At 46.9% G+C, this 20379-nt stretch overlaps 1 protein-coding gene across 1 annotated transcript in view; it reads left to right on the top strand.

The window, feature by feature from the left end:
• The first annotated feature begins 294 nt into the window (after window positions 1–294).
• fez1 (fasciculation and elongation protein zeta 1 (zygin I)) overlaps window positions 295–20379 on the top strand; it is a 166415-nt gene continuing 146330 nt past the window's right edge. Inside the window, exon 1 of the mRNA XM_072486761.1 lies at window positions 295–710. Coding sequence (XP_072342862.1) covers window positions 295–710 — 416 coding nt within the window. The remainder of the gene's footprint in view (window positions 711–20379) is intronic.

The following is a 20379-nucleotide window of genomic DNA, read 5'->3' on the forward strand; positions in this document are numbered from 1 at the left end:
TTGGGATGATTTTGGGATTGGGGTGATTTTGGGATTGGGGTGATTTGGGGATTGGGGATGGGTTTGGGGTGATTTTGGGTTGGGGTGGGTTTGGGGATGATTTGGGGGATTGGGGATGATTTGGGGGCGGGTTGGTGTTGGAGTAAATTGATGGGGTTGGTTTTGGGGATGGGGTAGTTTTGGGGGTCGGTGTTGGGGTTTGGGGGACGGGGTTGGGTTTGAGGTTCGGTTGGGGGATGGTGGATATCGCCTCTCCCTCTCCTCCCCCCCCCCCCCCCCCCGGAGCAGGCGATAATGATGCCGATAAATGATGCCGATGATCTCACCTTGCTCAGTGCGCAGTCTCTCCAGCGCTCTGTCTCTCGCACTGCCAGCGCGATGGCAGCTCCTCTAGTTACCCTGGACGAGGAATGGCAGGATTTCTACGAGCTAAAGCCGGGCCGAGGCGGTCCGCTGGGGCAGGAGGAGGAGAACCTGAACGAGCTGGGCTCGGTGAGCGCCCTGGGGCTCTCCCACCAGCTGGAAGAAATGACCGAGCTGGACAATTTCAGCACCGAGATGATGAGCTTCAAGTCTATGGAAGACCTGGTGAACGATTTCGACGAGAAACTCAACGTTTGCTTCCGAAATTACAACGAGAAGACGGAGAATTTGGCCCCGGTGAAGAGACAGCCGGTGGAGGAGGAGGAAGAATTGGTCAGAGATGATGAGTGAGTTGCTTTGTTATAAATAACCTCAGAGGGAAAAAAAAATTACAAAATCTAATCACAAAAAATAAAATCATTGCGAAAAGACTTGTTTCGCATTAGTGTTGATGCAGCTTTGCAGATTTCATACATAAAATATTCCATTAAAAATGTATTTCTTCGACTGATAAGTCAATAAAGTCGAGGGTTTTTTGATGCAAATATGACAGATGATTAGCCATGTTCCTAACCCACTCCTTTCCCTTTTGCCATTTAAGGAGATGTACATTAACAATGACCCGGTACTCCGGCTGCCCTCACCTTCAGTTTACTGAAGGTAAAGGCAAATTCAAAAAAACACACCACAATGTCCTAATTGCTGTTGCCAATCCCGTGTGTAATGCAATCCTGCGTTTGATGTGATTCTAAACGCAGAATGAGATGCTTGTGATTAAAATGGGAGGGGGGTGGGGTGGGCGGATTGCAAGCCTAGTGTGTTTCAAATATTCTGTAAGTTCCAAAATATTTTGATCAATTTTCTTTTTTTAATTAAATAATTCAATTGACCAGCTGCATTGCAAAATTGCAGCAAGGCACAAAGCTGTCAGCATGTCTGTAGATATGGAGAGAGAGCGAGAGCAAGGGTATGAGTGAGAGAGAGAAATGTTTTACAGATAATTCTGCATTATAGAGGGTTATAAAGGCAAAACTTAGATTCCAGTGATTCCCAGATGAGGTGCAATACATTCCGCATTGGCCAAAGGCCAGTGCTCCCCATTTGAAGCCACTTTGTTACTCCAAGGGGCATCGGTCCCCAACATTTTCGGGAGTACTTTTGCTTTGCATTTGCCCGGTGCTCCTCGAATACGGGCAGAAGACGATGACAGATGCTTTAAGGAGAACAGATTCTGCATATCCGGACTCAACAGTGGGGAAGCTGGGGAAGCCTTCCTCAATGAAAGGGCAAAGTTATCACATGCTGATAGCACACAGCTCGCCCTGGCTGTGCCCCACATTCACTGATGCTGAGAAAGCTGTGCAACCAACAGGAATCGGCCTGTCCTTTGTCATGTCCCCCCAATTAGTGGGAAATAGAGAGAAGCGTGGCAACCTTGATGCTGCCGTGAGCAAGGACTTTGTTTGGCAAAGACACTGAGGCAGAACAGGTAACAGTACGTCTTGTGCCGTCTCCAGGCTATGTTGAACTGGTGCTGTACTGAGGAGGCTGCAGGTGCTTGAGGGTAAAGAAAGCTCAATATTAATTCTTCCTTTGGACATTGTTCAGCAACCTGAAGTGTGTGCGCGTGTGTGTGTTCATTTCAGTCATAAGCTCGTACATTATATAAGATGTGGAGATGCCGGCGTTGGATTGGGGTGGGCACAGTAAGAAGTCTTACAACACCAGGTTTGTTTCGAATCACTAGCTTTCGGAGCACAGCTCCTTCATCAGGTGAGTGAAGAGGTGGGTTCCACAACTACATATAGAGAGAAAGACAATACTTTGAATGTGAGTCTTTGCAGGTACAAGTCTTTACAGGCCCAGATGGAGTGACTGGAGAGAGGGATAATCACAGGTTAAAGAGGTGTGAATTGTCTCAAGCCAGGACAGTTGGTAGGATTTCGCAAGCCCAGGCCAGATGGTGGGGCGGTGAATGTGATGAGACATGAATCCAAGGGCCCGGTTGAGGCCCCACTCGTGTGTGCGGAACTTGGCTCTCGGTTTCTACTCGGTGATTCTGCGTTGTCACGCATCCTGAAGGCCGCCTTGGAGAATGCTACCCGAAGATCAGAGGCTGAATGCCCTTGACTGCTGAAGTATTCCCCGACTTGAAGGGAACATTCCTGCCTGGCAGTTGTCAAGCGATGTCCATCATCCGTTGTCAGTGTCTGCATGGTCTCGCCAATGTACCACACCTTGGGACATCCTTTCCTGCAGCGTATGAGGTAGACAACATTGGCCGAGTCGCACGAGTATGTACTGCGTATCTGGTGGGTGGTGTTTTCACGTGTAATGGTGGTACCCTTGTCGATGATCTGGCACATCTTGCAGAGGTTGCCATGGCAGGGTTGTCGTGGTCGCTGTTCTGAAGGCTGGGTAGTTTGCTGCAAACAATGGTCTGTTTGAGGTTACGCAGTTGTTTGAAGGCAAGTAGTGGGGGTATGAGGATGGCCTTGGCAAGATGTTTGTCTTCATTGATGATGTGTTGAAGGCTGCGAAGAAGATGTCGTAGTTTCTCCAAGGAACTTCTGGACAACGAAGGGTACTCTGTCGGTTGTGTCCTGTGTTTATCTTCTGAGGAGGTCGGTGCTGTTTTTTGCTGTGGCCTGTTGGGACTGTCGATCAATGAGTCGAGTGCCATATCCCATTCCTACGAGTCCTATGAGGGCATCTTTCAGCGTCTGTACATGTCTGTTACGTTCGTCCTCATCTGAGCAGATCCTGTGCATATGGAGGGCTTGTCCATGGGGGATGGCTTCTTTAGTGTGTTTAGAGTGGAAGCTGGAGAAGTGGAGCATCGTGAGATTATCCATGGGCTTGCGGTAAAGCAAAGTGCTGAGGAGACCACCCAACTCTTCACTCACCTGAAGAAGGAGCTGCGCTCCGAAAGCTAGTGATTCAAAACAAACCTGTTGGACTTTAACCTGGTGTTGTAAGACTTCATACATTATATAAGGTTAAGGTCAGGCTCTGCTGTATGTTAATAGAATTCAAGCTGATTGGTGAAGCCAAAATCAAGACAGAGCTGTTCTTTATTGAGAGAGTTTATTGACTTTGTTCAGTCTTGTAGCTCTCCCTTCACCCAGTGTCGCTGTTGTCCCCTATTTATACACCTTAGAATCATAAAATGTATAGTGCAGAAGGAGGCCATATGGCCCATTGAGTCTGCCCTTGGAAAGAGCACCATTCCTAAGCCCACACCCTATCCCCGTAACCCCATCTAACTTTTTTTAGACACTAAAGGCAATTTAGCATAGCTAATCCACCTAACCTCCAAATCTTCGGACTGTGGGAGGAAACCGGAGCACCCGGAGGAAACCCACGCAGATATGGAGAGAACGTGCAGACTCCGCACAGACAGTGACCCAAGCCTGGAATCGAACCTGGGACACTGGAGCTATGAAGCAATTGTGCTAACCACTGTGCTACCATGCCACACAACGGACACTCCAGACTAGGATTTGAACCTGGGTCGGGCAGTAAGAGCATCGAATCCTAATCATTAGATACCAGGGGACAATAATTCCCTATTTCTATATGTTCAAAATATTTAATTAAACAATGCCCTTCATCTGTGTATCCTAACAATCAAACTGTTAATGCTGTGATACCACCCACAATGAAATTGCCTGCTAATACTGTTTCCTAGGGTTACGTGTGTATTATTGTCACTTGGAAGGGTTGCCGCCAGATAAGAGGTTGGCACAAGAGTATGCACCTTGAGGAGAGAAAAGAATGATGCAAACATGAACAGTCAGAGGATCAAATTTGCTGTGAATTGGTGATGGCGTTGGAGTTCAGAGTAGCCTCGTGGTCAGTGATGTAAAGGCATGATTATTACAGGATGTTTTGGAATGCGATTTGGGATCGTCATCAGCTGCAATCAAATTGAAAACGGCAGAACAGTGAGAAACCTTTAAACAAGATCAATACAATTGTTACATGGAAGTTCCTGCCAGTGCAATAAGTGGCCTGTAGCTTCCTGGACTCATTGAGCATTAATATCACTTCAGAGAAAAATGTTATCAAATTGCCAGCCTGCTATCTAGCTGTGAACCAGCTTGGCCCAGTGGGAAACTCTTTCCTTTAACTCGGTGGGTAATGAATTCTAGAACCGAGTTTAAACATTATCTTTTGTTGAAGGAGGGCTGCATGGTCAGAGATGCTCTCCTTTCGAGAGCCAACACCGGTTGCATCTCTTCGTGGTTCAGTAAGGATCCTGTAATTATTTGAAGAGCAGTGCATTAATTGGTATCTTGGCCAACACTTCTCTCTGAATGTAGAAACCTTGCTGCAGTTGACCATCTCATAATGGTCTAAATGTAACTGGTGATGTATTCAAGACAACGCAGTGTGATGGGTAATAATGTCGATGGAGCTAATGTTACTTGGGGTTTTCTGCTTCTGCATTCACCAATCTGTATTTTCCAGCCCACTTGCTATAAATTACAGGCTGCTGATAGCAAACATGAAATACCTCGGTTAATATCTATTATTGTTCAGTCATCCACTTGTTGGGTTTATTTTAATGGTGTTTGTTTTAATGGGGGCAATGCCAGCCATTGCATGTTTGGAAGGATTTACAGGTTGACACTCAACCTGTTTGGCCACATTCCTTATCTTTCAAGTCCTGGGATGGGACTCGGACCTAACGCTTCTGGCTCAGAGACAGGAATTCTACCCACTGTGCCACAAGACCTCCTAATTCTACTGTGCATTGAAGGTAATATTGAGCAGGTATTAAAGCGATATTCCACCCCATCGAGTGAGTTTGCTGTGTGATAAAATAAAATTACCCCAAGTGTTCAGTTGCCAACTGAAATAATGTGGGTCGACCCCCCCCCCCACCTCACTAATTAAGGATGCCATGGATTTGATTGATAATTGGTGCTGTTGCCAGATATAAACCAGCGATCATTAGTGATCCCTCAGTAAAATGAACTGAAGTGAAACTGAGGCCATACCTGCTCGCTCATAATAAATCCCATAATACTATTTCGAGAAAAAGTAGAGGAATTCTCCCTGGTGTCCCGGTCAATATATCACCCTCATAAAATCAGATTACCTTGACTTCAACACATTGCTGTTAGTGGGATCTTGCTGTGTGCAGATTGGCTGCCACACCTCTTGCATTACAACAGTTACAGCATTACTACACTTAAAGTACGTCCCTGTCTGCCATGCACTTTGGCACAACCTGAGGTCAATGCTTTCCTCTTTCATTTGCACTGAAAACAGGCGGAACTGTTGCCATGAAGGCTGCCTGAATATATTAATTCTAATAATGGAGTTTGTTTCAAGATTACACTTCTTGGTATTGGCGTGACATTGACTAAACTGTCGAGCTTTACCCCTTACGTTATTTCAGCTCGTGGTGCCCATATCCCATCTGTGTGTAAAACATTGCTGTGCATGTTTGATTCTCCATAACTGGGATTTAAGGGCTTATTTAGTGACCCTGAACCTCACGCCCAATGGAAATGTTGGTTAATGGATGGCACAATGGTGCTATATCTTCCCCAGTGTTGTAATCTCCACACTGGGAGTGCAGAATCACTGAATTTACTCATTAAACAAATTAATGACTGCAGGCAGAAAAGCGTGACACGGGCCACCCTTTTTTAAGAATCACCTTGAACCCTATTGGAACAAACAGTATTGCCAAAGCTCAATCAGGCCCTGACTGTTCTTTCATGATTGGAGTCTTTGCCCACTCACCCGTGTCTATTGTGTCAGCTAATTTTGAAACGTTCGCAACAACTTGTGCTTACATAGAGTCTATAACATAGTAAAGTGCTATCCACAGTATTATGAGATAAAATTCAACACCCAAGTTTGCTAAGAACGTTTTAGTACAGGCCATAAAAGATTGGGCAAAGAGGTAGATTTTTTTTAAAGAGCGTCTTCAAAGAAGCAGCTTCTGCCTCTGCACCATTCGCCTTGCAATCTCTTTCTCTCCCTTATCGACGTGCTACAAACTGGTGGCATCTTCCAAAGATGTCGGGTCAGCTATCACGTCACCCAGCACACAGTAGATACCACACTAAAGGATAGCTAAGGAAAGGCATTAATAACTTATTTTGTCTCAAGAAAGTTAGAAAGATGCAGAAAACTGTAGCAAGAACTTCACCATACATCACATGACACATGACACAAACTAAGAGCCCAGGTAGTCGATGGTTCATCTCAGCAGCTATTGTTTGAGGTCCTGGCCTTGAAGTGAGGTTATCAACCCTCCAGGTGTGGCATGGAGTCTCTAAAAATTGAGGATAAATCCCCAAAAGCATTTTTCAAACATTTTTTTTCCCGGAACTCACTTTTGCCAACTTCGGGACCCACGCCGGCAGACCTTCGGGCCACAGGCCGTGTTCGTATGTGACAAGTGAGCCTGCCTGGTCCTGATAATCTTTATTGTCACAAGTAGGCTTACATTAACACCGCAATGAAGTTACTGTGAAAAGCCCCTAGTCGCCACATTCCAGCGCCTGTTCGGGTACATAGAATCATAGAATTTACAGTGCAGACGGAGGCCATTTGGCCCATCGAGTCTGCACCGGCTCTTGGAAAGAGCACCCTACTTAAGCCCACGCCTCCACCCTATCCCCGTAACCCAACCTATCCTTTTTGGACACTAGGGGCAATTTATCATGGCCAATCCACCTAACCTACACACCTTTGGACTGTGGGAGGAAACACCCGAAGGAAACCCACGTAGTCACAGGGAGAACGTGCAGACGCCACACAGCCAGTGACCCAAGCAGGGAATCAAACCTGGGACTCTGGAGCTGTGAAGCAACTATGCTAACCACTATGCTACCGTGCTGCCCTACACAGAGGGAGAATTCAGAATGTCCAAATGACCTAGTAGCACATCTTTCGGGACTTCTCACGATCCCACTCCAATCAGGTTTCATGTCTTGTAGCCTGCCTACCCAGCTTCCTGACTACAACCTTCCATTGAATTTCAGGCTTCTATCCACCTACCTCGTCCAGTATCTGCTACTGCCATTGCGCCACTACTCACCGTGAACTTTTTTTTTGTTTTGTATTTGAGAATGAAATGAAAATCGCTTATTGTCACAAGTAGGCTTCAAATGAAGTTACTGTGACATGCCCCTAGTCGCCACATTCCGGCGCCTGTTCGGGGAGGCTGTTACGGGAATCGAACCGTGCTGCTGGCCTGCCTTGGTCTGCTTTCAAAGCCAGCGATTTAGCCCTGTGCTAAACAGCCCCTATTTATTCCCCTCTTGCTTTTAATTGCCATTGTTTGATTGTAAACGTAATGAAACGGAACATGTTTTGGAGCTTGGGCCAGAGAGAGAGGTATAGCTTGCAGAAAGCATTTGGAACTTGTTACAGTAGTTTCCATGACAGCTGGGAAGCGATAAAATAATGTGATTGCTCATCGTCCATCCGGCACTGCTCACATTTCTAAGAAATTATTTATCTGTGATCACAGATGTCCTGATTTGTTCTGCAACTTCATGAAGTACTTTCATTGTTAATTCTGTTGGGTTTTTGAACAGGCCGTAACACCGGGTAACACCAGCAATTGGGGCGGAATGGTTGGCAATTTGCTGGGATTGCCCTTCGCCGGCTGGAATCCTGCCCATAATGTTTACATACCTCTCAATTATTTGTAAGATTTAAGCAGGATTTTCCTTTGAGGGGGGGGGATAAACATGTAGTTCCCTGAAATGTTGTAAAATACATTTCAACACTGAACCATTTTGTGAAACTTCTTCACAGTCATTCCTGTGTTGCATCAATCTGTCACTAGTGACCGTTTCTCGTAAATGTCCACAACAGACTGGTCAGCTTTTAATTTCCTTGTGGTCAGGTGTTGGAAATGGCCAGTGTGTTGGGAATGTAACCATGTGCAGGGACAGGCAACAGGCTTGGAGAAACTGAAAGTATAGCCATGTGCTTAAAATGGACCTACCTTGTGAACTTCAGCAGGTAGTCAATGCTGGCACTCCATTTGGAGTGTGCCTGTAGAGATAGTTTTGATGCGTTTTTTCAGCTTCAGTATCAATTGTGGCATATTTCTAATTGGGTCAATGTCGATATCCTTTTCTTGTAATGAATACTATCAAGCTATGTGAGGGGAACTCACTAGTTAACAGCAAGAGGTGACAATATCCGATATTTATTGGAATGTAACTGAAGGATACAATCCAAATCGCGAGGGATTAAAGTGGGGAAATAACAAAATTGCACCATTCGTGGGTGTGACTGAAGCCCCACGCTAACAGCTGGATGCATTACCCAATTACGCTGCAGAGACCGGAATCGTTACTAAAACCAGAATAAAGTATGGGAAATTTTTTGGTGGGTACATGGGAAGAGTCTGGACTCCTCCATTCCACAAACATCCCATGTCACCGTGAATAATATCCACCAGCCATCGACATTCCAGCCGTTTATTGACGTTTCTTTTTCCAGATATTCCGATTGCCCTGAAACCAGTATTATGCTTTATTATGTAAAGTCCGGTCAGTTACTAACTTCAATCAATTTCTCCAATCAGCTCGGGGTGAATCCATCAGAGTCTGAAAGATGGGAAAAATGGGCTGGATTCTCCGGTCGCCGAGGCCAAAATCGCATTCGCTGATTGGCTGGAGAATCAAAGTTGCTGACCAAATCAGGAGCGGCGGCGCTTTCACGAGGGTCCGCCCTCTCAAGTGGCGTACTCCGATAATCCAAGTACAGGACATTGCCTGAGCCCCCCCCGATGCCCCGACCCCGACCGGCCGAGTTCCCTACGGTGTCGGTCGTGTGTGATCTCATCCATCGGAAACTTGGCGTAGTGGCTGTGGACGTAGTCCAGCGCCGCCTCAGTCGGGAGAGGGCCGGTCTGCGGGCAGGGGGGGGGGACTTTTATCAGGGGCTGGGGGCATTGTGTGTGGGGGGGGGGCGGGGGGGCTGCGCGAGCCGGCCAAAGGGTGGAGACTATTTCGCGGGCCGGGTCTGCGAGCGGCCGTCGCCATGTTGCACGGTGCGTCCGCTGCAGGCTGCTGCCGTGCGCATGCGCAGCCACGTACCCGGCAATTCTCCGGACCACATTGGCAGCTAGAGCCGGGTGCTCTACACTGCCGGCATGCTAGCCCCTGGCCAAACACAGGAACAATGGCCATTTTACAACATTTCTGCTGAGCACCCGGAGGAAACCCACGCAGACACGGGGAGAACATGCAGACTCCGCACAGACAGTGACCCAAGCCGGTAATCGAACTGTAGCCACCTGGGTTGGCCAATTCCCGACGTAAAATGGAGAACAGCAAAGGCTGAAGGGAAATTCAGCCAACACAGGCAGAAACTAGCAGGTGCAAGTTTGACTCTGCAAAAGCCCAGACAGCCAACAAGGGTTGGTTCGCGTTGCTGAGTGACCCGGTCAAGAAGGACGATTTGGGGGCTTTACTTTATAGTCCCCAGGGCTTCCCGCCTTTCGGGGTGGACCCCGTACCTGGTTTCAAGTGATTGGACTTTGTTCCAATCGCTTGGTTCGATTTCTCCAATGCTGGAGCGGTTCCCTGATCGTTGGGCGGTGTTTAGGTGTCCGTTAACCTCTTTTGTGTTGGCTCCTGCTGGCGCCGAGGAGTCTGGCTTGGCCTGGTTTATCTCAAATGTTTCGATTGTTCCCGGGGATCACTCATTAGTATGTAGATGGCCGCTACATTATTATGCAGATGGCTGCTTGTATCGATGCTGTCTGGGCTTTTGCAGAGTTTAATACACAGTAAACTTGCACCTGCTAGTTTCTGCCTGTGTTGGCTGAATTTCCCTTCAGCCTTTGCTGTTCTCCATTCTACGTCGGAAATTGGCCAACCCAGGTGGCTACAGAACATGGGTTCTTGGCGCTGTGAAGCAAGAATGCTAACCACTGTGCTATCTTTATTATCTGCCAGGTGAACGCTGGCAGATGCAATGCTTGCTTGATTGGAAATGAAGCGCAGGAGGGTTAAGATATCCCAATACTAAAAATACAAATTTCATCCGTTGCAAAGTTATTTCCGTCCATGACGAGAACATCGCGACCCTTAGCTTAACAACCCTTCTGACAACCTCCTGCGGTTCGTGACCCGCACTTTGAAGAATTCTGGTATACAACCCTGGAGACGAATCAATCATCGGGACATTAAGAAATATCATTTAAAAAATAATTTTCTTTGAACGTTTCTCCTTAGCAGATTTGAAAATGGGGAGGGGAAAAAGGGATATTTGGGGACAGTCACGCATCATCCAATTGGGCAGTGAGTCATTTTTGTTTCTGATTAGCATAGGAAGGCAGTACGTCACAAGGATGTATGTGTTGGCTGATGAATGGCTGGAGCATGAGGGTAGGTCATGTGATGAAACCTCCAGGGATACATTTAATCACAGTTGGCAACCCTGCCTTAACAACATGGAATATCCGGTAACCATCTTCCATGGACTAGAGAGGGAGGAGAGGTTGTTGGGGACCCAACACCCACTGTTGCTTTGTTGTTTCACTTTGACACTCTAGCTATCTCAATTAGCGATTGAATGGTTCTTCTCAGTTCAAGGTATTTAACCATTTCAAACACTTAAGTAAATAAAGTGTGCACACCAGCCTCCATGTGACACGAAAGCAAAATAACCCAGATGCTGAAAATCTGAACTAAAAACAGAAAATATCAGAGAGGCACATCTATGGAGAGAGAAACCGGGTTAACATTTTGAGTTGATGATCTTCCACCACTCTCCAGATTTGTTTGCTTTTCCCACCTGGTGGGAGAGGGGGCATTTTCCCCCTCAGTCCCACCTGAAATTAGCAAAATGGGGCAGTGTTCAATGTATTGCTGCCTCTTTTCCTCCACTGGGTTTCCTTCACATTTTCCCACATAGGCCGATGTTGGTTGGGGGATGTCTGATTCTACTAATTGCAGCTTCTTTGAGCTGCCACATATAAGGAAAGGGGGGTGGGGGTAATTGTTCTGAGGTACCCCATGGAGACAGAGAACCTTGTCTCTCTCCAGCTGGTCCCATTCCACCTGTTCAATAACCAATTTTCAGCTGAAATTTCATTGGTGCATCAAACCCTGATCTATGGGGCAAACCTATCCATTAAAGATGTCTCATTGGATCTCGTGTTGTTGCGGTAATATTATTGGGCATTATGTGATCAGCAGCTTGGTATACAGCTGTTCCCACTGCTTTTTAAGTTAGTGGGCGAGATATATTACTGAACTTTTATTTCCATTCTCTACTATCACCTGAAGTTATATTTTCTCCCCCCCCCCTCCCCACCCCACCCCCCATTCTCTTCCTAGGGACCACCAGTCATTCCATAGAATGAAGCTATTATATCCTGATTTTTAGGGGCGGGTTTCTCCCTTCTGGGGACTAATTCCCCACGCCCGCCGGAAAACGGGCGGGAATCACTCCAATCTTTTTCCTAGAAAGTCCGGGGTGATTCTCTGTCTTCAAGCGGCCATGCAGTCCGCCCATGCACGCGGCGGCTGTCATTGCGCGGGCCCCCGCGCAACATGGCGGGCCATACAGGGACCTGGAGGAACATAGCCCCCCCCCCGGAGTCGGATCACCCCGCCCCCCCCACCCACCGGGACGGCCCCCGCAGCCAGAACACAGAGGTCCCGCCGGGTGGGACCACATATGAACCACGCCGGCGGGACTCGGCTGGCACTCGGCCCGTCGAGCATGGAGAATCGCCGCGGGGGGCGCTTTCAACAGGTGCGCACGCGCGACTGGCGGCGATTCACATCACATGAAGGTGTGGGAGCCTATTTTGGGTAATTCTCCGCCCCTGTGCCAAGTGCGATTTCAGCGCGGAGGGTCAGAGAATCCCGCCCCAGATATATGAAAAAGAAAGATTGCTCTCTCATGAACATGTTGTCTCCATAGAAAGTAAAGATATTCTCTGGACAGTTTCTATCCAGTCACAAAGTCATGAGGAATCTATTAAAGGTACAGCTTTGCTGAAGCCAATTTTGAAAAGACAATTTGCCTTGAGGCATTCCAAATCAAGCCAGCCAATGAAATATTTTAGAAGTGTCATCACTGATGTACAGTAATGTGGGGAAGCACGATTTGTGCATAGCAAGATCTAAGCCACAACAAGGCGATTGCCAACTCTACTTCCAATCAGTCACTGCAACTTCAGCAGACAATCGGTATAAACTCTGTTTGTCTTTGTCTAAAGTCAAGCAAAAATAACGTGTAATTTGCTTTACTGAGGCACAGAAATACACTACTTCTGTTTTCTTAGCACAGATTAGGGACTCAATCTGGAACTTCTCTTTGGCTGTATGACTCAATGTAAAAATGACAAGTCAGTGCGGCATGATGACACTGCTGCCTCACAGCACCAGAAACCCAGGTTCAATTCCAACCTTCGGTGACTGTGGAGTTTGTACATCCTCCCCGTGTGTGCGTGGGTTTCCTCCGGGTGCACCGGTTTCCTCTCAGTCCAAAGATGTACAGGTTAGGTGGATTGGTCATGCTAAATTGTCCCTTAGTGTCTAAAAGGTCAGTGGGGTTACAGGGATAGGGCGGGGGAGTGGGCATAGGTAGCTTGCTCTTTCGTAGGGTTGGTGCAAGCCCTGATGGGCCAAATGGCCTCCTTCTGGACTGTACGAATTCTCAGTGCATTTGCACACTCCCTACCCAGGGAGGTGAAAAATCACTTCACAGCCCACTTGTTTATGTCTGCAGCAAATTAGGTGCACAACAAAATTATTTTCTACGTGTTTGGATCCCTGCCTTGTGCTGCGTTGATGCGATTGCAAGGCAGAGGTTGAGTGAAATGTTGACTCAAGACGCATCAGAGGATATCATGTTTCACCATGGTGTTCATTCAGGACTACTATCCAGTAATCCTTGCTGCTGACACTGGTCACAGATACAGAAATCCCCTCCTCCTGCGAGCAGTGGCAAGTGGATATAAGAGTACCGGGGTCATCGGAAACCGCTTTCTTCACACACACACACACACCCCCGCCAAACCCAGCAGGTATGTCAAAGGTTGTATTTCAATTCCCTCTCAACAAAATTCTGTGAATGTGGGAACGTGCAGAATTGGGAAAGGAGAGTGGGGATCACCTGGGTTGGTTGTGATGCTGGGAAAAAGGATTCCTTGCATCATTCCATCTCTCCTACTATTCAGTTAGGTTCTTGAGTTTAGCATCCATGAACAAAACAAGTGGCCTTTCAGGTCCCATTGCAATGTTTGAAACCATCCACCTTCCCGGGTTTTCCCATGCAGACTATTTTTCGTTACCCAGTGTCATGGATCATTCTGGTCTATTGAGTCCACATTGGCAAAAGTAATTAGCCTGGATTTTCTGATGCTGGCTCTTTGTTGATGATGTGTGAATGGTTGGAAGTCCTGTCTCACTCGTCAAATTCTCTCCACTTTTCACCTTGCAGCAGGCGGAATGGGAGGGGCAGGCAGCTGTTTCATTGCAGTGTAACTTTGGGGCTATGTCTTGCCAGCCTTGTGCAAGTTATTATAATTACTTAGTGCTCCAGTGCCATTATTTGTAACGGTGGGATATCCAATGAGATTCCATTCCGACCTGACACTTGAAAGTGAAGGAGAAGGAAAATAAAGACTTGCATTTATATTGCACCTTCAAAAACCCCAGGACACCCCAAAGTAGTTTACAGCCAATCAAGTACTTCTACAGTATGACTATTGTTGTAATGTGGGACAGGTGGCGGCCAATTTTGACACATACCCACAGACAGAATGAAATAAATGAGCCGATCACCCAGTTTTAGTGATGCTGGTGATAAGTACTGGCCAGGACACTGGCACATCGAACAGTGTAATGGGATATATTTTGTCCATTTAGTGGGCATCAGCTTAACCTCTCATCGGAAAGATGGCATCATCAACAGTGCAGCATTCCCTCAGTACTGCCCTTAAGTTGCAACCTAGGTTTTGCGCTCCATATCCCTTTGAGTGGGCCTGAATTGTATGCTTGTCGGGTGCACTCACTCAGCTGGCCTGGAGCACAGTTTCACAATGAATGGCCATCCAGGGTGAAATGCGCTCAGTGAAAGGCTGCGTGCTGCCCAGGAGGGGGCGGGTGCCAAGAAAAGGGAAGTTGAGGGCTGGCTTTTTTAAAGTGCCCTCTCGGGACAGCCACTGTGGAGCTGCGAACCCGTGAAAAATAAATATAGATGTCAAAAACTATGCTGCAAGTGTCTAGGCAGCACAGTCGTGCACAGACCCCAGTCCCCAGACACATTTGTTGGTTTATTTCCCGCTCCTCGAAGGTGGAGCTACAATGTAAAAGCCGCCCGGCCTATCGGCCAGCCCGCCAACTGTAAAAGCTGACAGACCACGTAAAAATGTATTTAGTTGGTCCATTAATGGGTTAAACTACCTGCTCGATTGCTGGTGGGCACGCTTCCGACTCTCGCCCATGCCCGCCAGCTAAAATATACTGCAGTGATGTCGGCCGCGCACTGGCCTTCACAACTACAAATTCTGACTCTGGTCTTTTGACTTGGAAGTGAGTGTGCTGCCAACTGAATCTAGATTGATATGAGGAGGCACAACCATTGTACTTGGCTCACCTCCCAGTACGGCTTAAGTGTATTTGCAGATAGTGGTGAACATACTTTGTTTTAAGTCAAGAATCATAAGGAGACTAATTCATGAGCTTCAACATCAGAAATCTGTACATGAACGCCTGACTAGCTGTAATTGCGATTACAAGTATCCTGATTATAATGTGCCGGACTTTCAATTGTTGCCTTTTAACCCTTTATGTGAACCACAAACTGTTTCTTATATTGACCAAATGACCAAACAACCAGTATGTTAGCTCAAAAACACAGTTTAATAATAACACAAGACTTGTATCTCTATGCAATAATACATGTGGCTCCGTACTAAACTACACCTAACAACAAAGATGACCTGTACTTAACTTTGAGTGACCAGCACTGTGCGAGATAAGGCCTTTATCCGGGTCCACGTGGTCTGTTGGAAGTTGCTGGGCTCGTCCTTCGGGAATGGCCGTGGGTCCTTGAATTTGGTTGTTCTGAGTTTAGGAGGAACTTCTTTAGGACTGCGTTTAGGAGGAACTTTTTCACCCAAAGGGTTGTGAATCTGTGGAATTGCTTGCCCAGTGAAGCAGTAGAGGCTCCTTCATTAAATGTTTTTAAGATAAAGATAGTTTTTTGAAGAATAAAGGGATTAAGGGTTATGGTGTTCGAGCCGGAAAGTGGAGCTGAGTCCACAAAAGAACAGCCATGATCTCATTGAATGGTGGAGCAGGCTCGAGGGGCCAGATGGCCTACTCCTGCTTCTAATTCTTATGTTCTTATGTTCTGCTACAATTGGTCGCGCACAGGCCAGTCCCAAAAGAGACCGATCTCTAGTGCGCAGGGCTTTTGATCCTTCGTCTCTTTCGCTCCCAATTGGGCGGTCCTTACTCCAGGTCCAATGGATCGATAGGGTTTCGACCACCCTCATTGATCTTAGCCAATTAGGGGACGGATATCTCGATGGCTGTGCTGGTCCTAGCTATCATTGTCCCAGGCTCGTAGGCCTTTCCAAATAAGGGGGTGGCGCCGGTTAGTCTGCGATCGTTGATGGTCCTTAATGTGAATGCTATTGTCTTGAGGAAAATGGTAATTGATCTTAATGGATGCAAGTTTCAGTCAAGTCTGGTTTCTTTGCACAATACACAGAGGCTGTGTACCTGTGTCCCAAATTGACCACAATTCCCATGGTCCTTTGCAGGTGGCCATTTTACATGGCTACACAATGAAATGGCTGGAAAGAAGGCATTTGCAGTCAACAACCAGTTAATCCGAATTAGCCCCATCCACCAAGAATCCATTAACCATTTCTGCCATTTATTGGATACTGTGATTTGGCGTGGAACAGCATGCTCCTTTACCTGCAGATTCATACTTGCCGCTTGGGTGTCCTTTGCCCTTCACTTCTTGTCCATCGTATTTTAAAGCTTGGCTCCTTCAACCTTGGACTGGACGGAGATGACCTACTGAGGCTCTTGAGTCTTTCAGAAATTTGACACCCTACAGTGACTCTCCCCTTTAATTGGCCCCATCCCTTTAACTTTCATTTGCACATAAATGTCTGCTTCAATTGCTTGGGGGTAAGTTTGCAGAGAACATCCACATTATTTCTGGGCAAGATGGGTAGTTCTTTGACATACGTCAGAATATGGTAGCTTCATTCACCAATGATTTAATGGTTGGTCCCTCAAAGGACACAGTGTAGGTAATGTGACTTTGTGCAATAGTGTAACGTGTATAAAATTAATTTACATTATGTGGACGTCGCTGGCTAGGGCCCATTTATTATCCATTCCTAATTGCCCTCGAGAAGGTAGTGGTGAACCGGCTTTTTTAGGTGCTGCAATTTCTGAGATGTTGGTACTCCCACGGTGCTATGAGGGAGGGAATTGCTGAATTTTGACCCAGCTGCAGTGAAGGAACTGCAATATATTTCTAAGTCAAGATTGTAAGTGACTTCGAGGTGAACTTCCAGGTGATTGTGTTCCCAGATATCTACTGCTCTGTATCAATGCCCAAATTTTAATCTACCTCTGAAAATTCCTACTCCTATCCAAATTTTCAGCTGTGCTATGAGGATAATTGAAGAATTATAGTAGCCCCACCTGATTGAGACTCCCAAAGCCTGTCCACCATCTGCAAGGCACAAGTCAGGAGAGTGATGGAATACCCCAGTTGTCTGGATGAATGCAGTTCCAACAGAGCTCGAGCTCAACACCATCCAGGACAAAGCAGCTCACTTGATTGGGACTCCATCCACCGCCTTCAACATTCACTCCCTCCACCACTGAAGCACAGAGGCAGCAGTCTATATAATCTACTAGAAGCACTACAGGAACTTACCAAGGCTCCTTTGACAGAACCTTCCAAACCCAGAGCCTCTAGCACCTTGAAGGACAAGGACGGCAGACACATGGGAACACCATCATTGCAGGTTCCCCTCCAAGCCACTCACCATCCTGACTTGGAAATATATCGCCGTTACTTCACTATTGCTGGGTCAAAATCCTGGAACCCCATCCCCCCCCCCTAACAGCACGGTGGGTGTACCTACGCCACATGGACTGCAGCAGTCAAAGAAGGCTCTTCACCACCTTCTCAAGGTCAATTAGGGATGGGCAATAAATGCTGGGTTTGCCAGCGACACTCACTCCCTCCAAAAGATTATATTAAAAAAAACACTATCTCATCAACCCAGGTGCACCACTTCCACAATAGGCCCCAAATCTTGTAAATTGCTGGTTCAGTGTAGTCCAATTACAGAGCAGAGAGTGAAGGCATGAGCCACACCTATTGTATTTCATACCTCAGGAAAGATATTAACAATAGGCTCTGAGCACGTACTCAAGATATTTCTCTGCCACTTCAACCCAGTCCTCAAACCATTCATGCTAAACGGATGAAAATCTAATTTGCCCTAGATTACAATGACTGCAACATTTGAGGTCAACAAAACTACACAGACATATATCAGAAAATAATCAAAAAAATTAATGCAAATGCTAGCATTCATATATAGAGGATGTAGTATAAAGACACAGAGATTACGCTGCAGCTATACAAAACCCTGGTTAGTCCCCACCTGTGTGGAGTACTGTGAGCAGTTCTGGGAACCACACACCTGAGGAAGGATATTTTGGCCTTGGAGGGAGTGCAACGTAGATTTACAAAAGTGATACCTGGACTACAGGAGTTAAATTATGAGGAGAGATTACACCAATTAGGCCTGTTTTCGCAAGAATTTAGGGATGATCTGATCGAAGCACAGTGGTTAGCACGGTTGCTTCACAGCTCCAGGGTCCCAGGTTCGATTCAAGGCTTGGGTCACTGGCTGTGCGGAGTCTGCATGTTCTCCCCGTGTCTGCGTGGGTTTCCTCCGGATGCTCCGGTTTCCTCCCACAGTTCAAAGATGTGCGGGTTAGGTGGCCATGCTAAAGTTGCCCTTCGTGTCCAAAAAGGTTAAGTGGGGTTACGGGGATAGGGTGGAGGCGTGGACTTGAGTAGGGTGCTCTTTCCAAGGGCCAGTACAGACTCGATGGGCTGGATAGCCTCCTCTGCACTGTAAATTCTATGATTCTAAGTGTTCAAGATATGAACAAGGAAAGACCGGGTAGATAAAGACAAACTATTTCCACTGGTTGGAGATTCTAAAACTAGGTGGCATAGTCTAAAAATTAGGGCCAGACCGTTCAGGAGAGATGTTAGGGAAACTTCTTCAGTCAACGAGTGGTAGAGGTTTGGAACTCTCTCCCACAAACAGCTGTTGAAGCTAGAACAGTTATTAATTTTAAATTTGAGATAGATACATTTTTGTTCAGCAAAGATGTTAAGGAATATGAGCCAAAGGCAGGTATATGGAGTTAGGCCAAAGAACAGCCATGACCTGTTGAATGGTGAGACAGGCTCAGGGGGCTGAATGGTCAGTTTCTATCTTCCTGTCCCTGCTATCACGTGTGGACTTTTCAGACACCTGGACAGAGCACATTGGGATAGATCCAGCAAGAGAGTCAGATCCCCTCTATAAAAATAGCTAGAATCCCAAAAACAGTTCTCCAGAAAGATGAGCAATCAGGAGGCCTAGAATAACCAAATCTTTTGTGCTATTATTGGGCAGCAAATACTGAAAAGATATTTCAATGGAATGGAGATTCAGACGAAATATGGGTACAGATGGAATCAAATTCGTGTTGGACTTCAAGCTGCCTTACCCTTTTCCCCCGGTACATATTCTAGAAATGCGATAGCAGCCTCCATGTTAAAAATATGGAGACAATTTCAGCAACACTTCAAATTGGGTGCAGTGTCAAATTTGATGCCAATTTGTACTAATGGGATTCTCCCATTCGGCGGCAGAGTGTCCACGCCGTCGCGTTTCACAACGGCGTGAACGGGCCACTGGGAATACCGATTCTGGCCCATACAGGGGGCCAGCACAGCGCTGGAGCGGTTCACACTGCTCCAGCCTCCCGTCCCGGCGCGAACTGTGCGCCGCGGGATCCGCGCATGCGCAATGGTGCCGGCGCCAACCCGCGCATGCGCGGTGGCCTCCCTCAACGCGCTGGCCCCGACGCAACATGGCGCGGGACTTCAGGGGCCGGCGCGGAAGAAAATAGGCCCGTGAAGCAAGAGGCCTGGATCGCCGATCGGTGGGCCCCAATCACTGGCCAGGCCCCATCGGAGGCCCCACCCGGGGTTGGATAATCCAAAATGAGTAGGATATTTATAGAAGTTGGAGATGAGTGTAAACGGGCTTGGAATTAGCCCTACAAATCATTCATATATGTTTTGGAAATGTCCTAAACTCATTGGATTTTGGGTCTCTTTCTTCAGCACCATGTCCGCCATTCTACAAATTGAATTGAATCTCTATCCTCTCTATTAGCCATATTCAGGATATTGGACTCACCAAAGCTACAAACAGGGACTGGGGCTGTTGTTCTTGACTCCACCGCATTAGTACCAGCCTGTGAGCAATTAATTAGGTGGAAATCATCTTTTCCACCCAATGCCTCAATATGGCTTGGAGATCATATGGAATTTTTATATCTCAAAACGTTAAATACACCATGAAGAGCCCAACTGATGGGTTCTATCAAAGATAGATAGAATCCCTCCAGTGCAAAAGGAGGCCATTCGGTCCCTCAAGTCTGCACCGACCCTCAGAAAGAGTACCTCAACCAAGCTCAGTCCCCTGCCTTATTTCATTAACTCCTTAATCTAACCTACACATCGTTTTGGACACTTAGGGGCAATTTATCATGGCCAATCCACCTAACCTGCACATCTTTGGACTGTGGAAGGAAACAGGAGCACCCGGAGGAAACCCATGCAGACACAGGAAGAAAGTGCAAACTCCACTCCAACAGTGACCCAAGACCGGAATTGAACCTGGGTCCCTGGCGCTGTGACGCAGTAGTACTAACCACTGTGCCA

The sequence above is a fragment of the Scyliorhinus torazame genome, chromosome 21 (genome assembly GCF_047496885.1).
Source record: "Scyliorhinus torazame isolate Kashiwa2021f chromosome 21, sScyTor2.1, whole genome shotgun sequence".
Classification (NCBI taxonomy): Eukaryota; Metazoa; Chordata; class Chondrichthyes; order Carcharhiniformes; family Scyliorhinidae; genus Scyliorhinus; species Scyliorhinus torazame.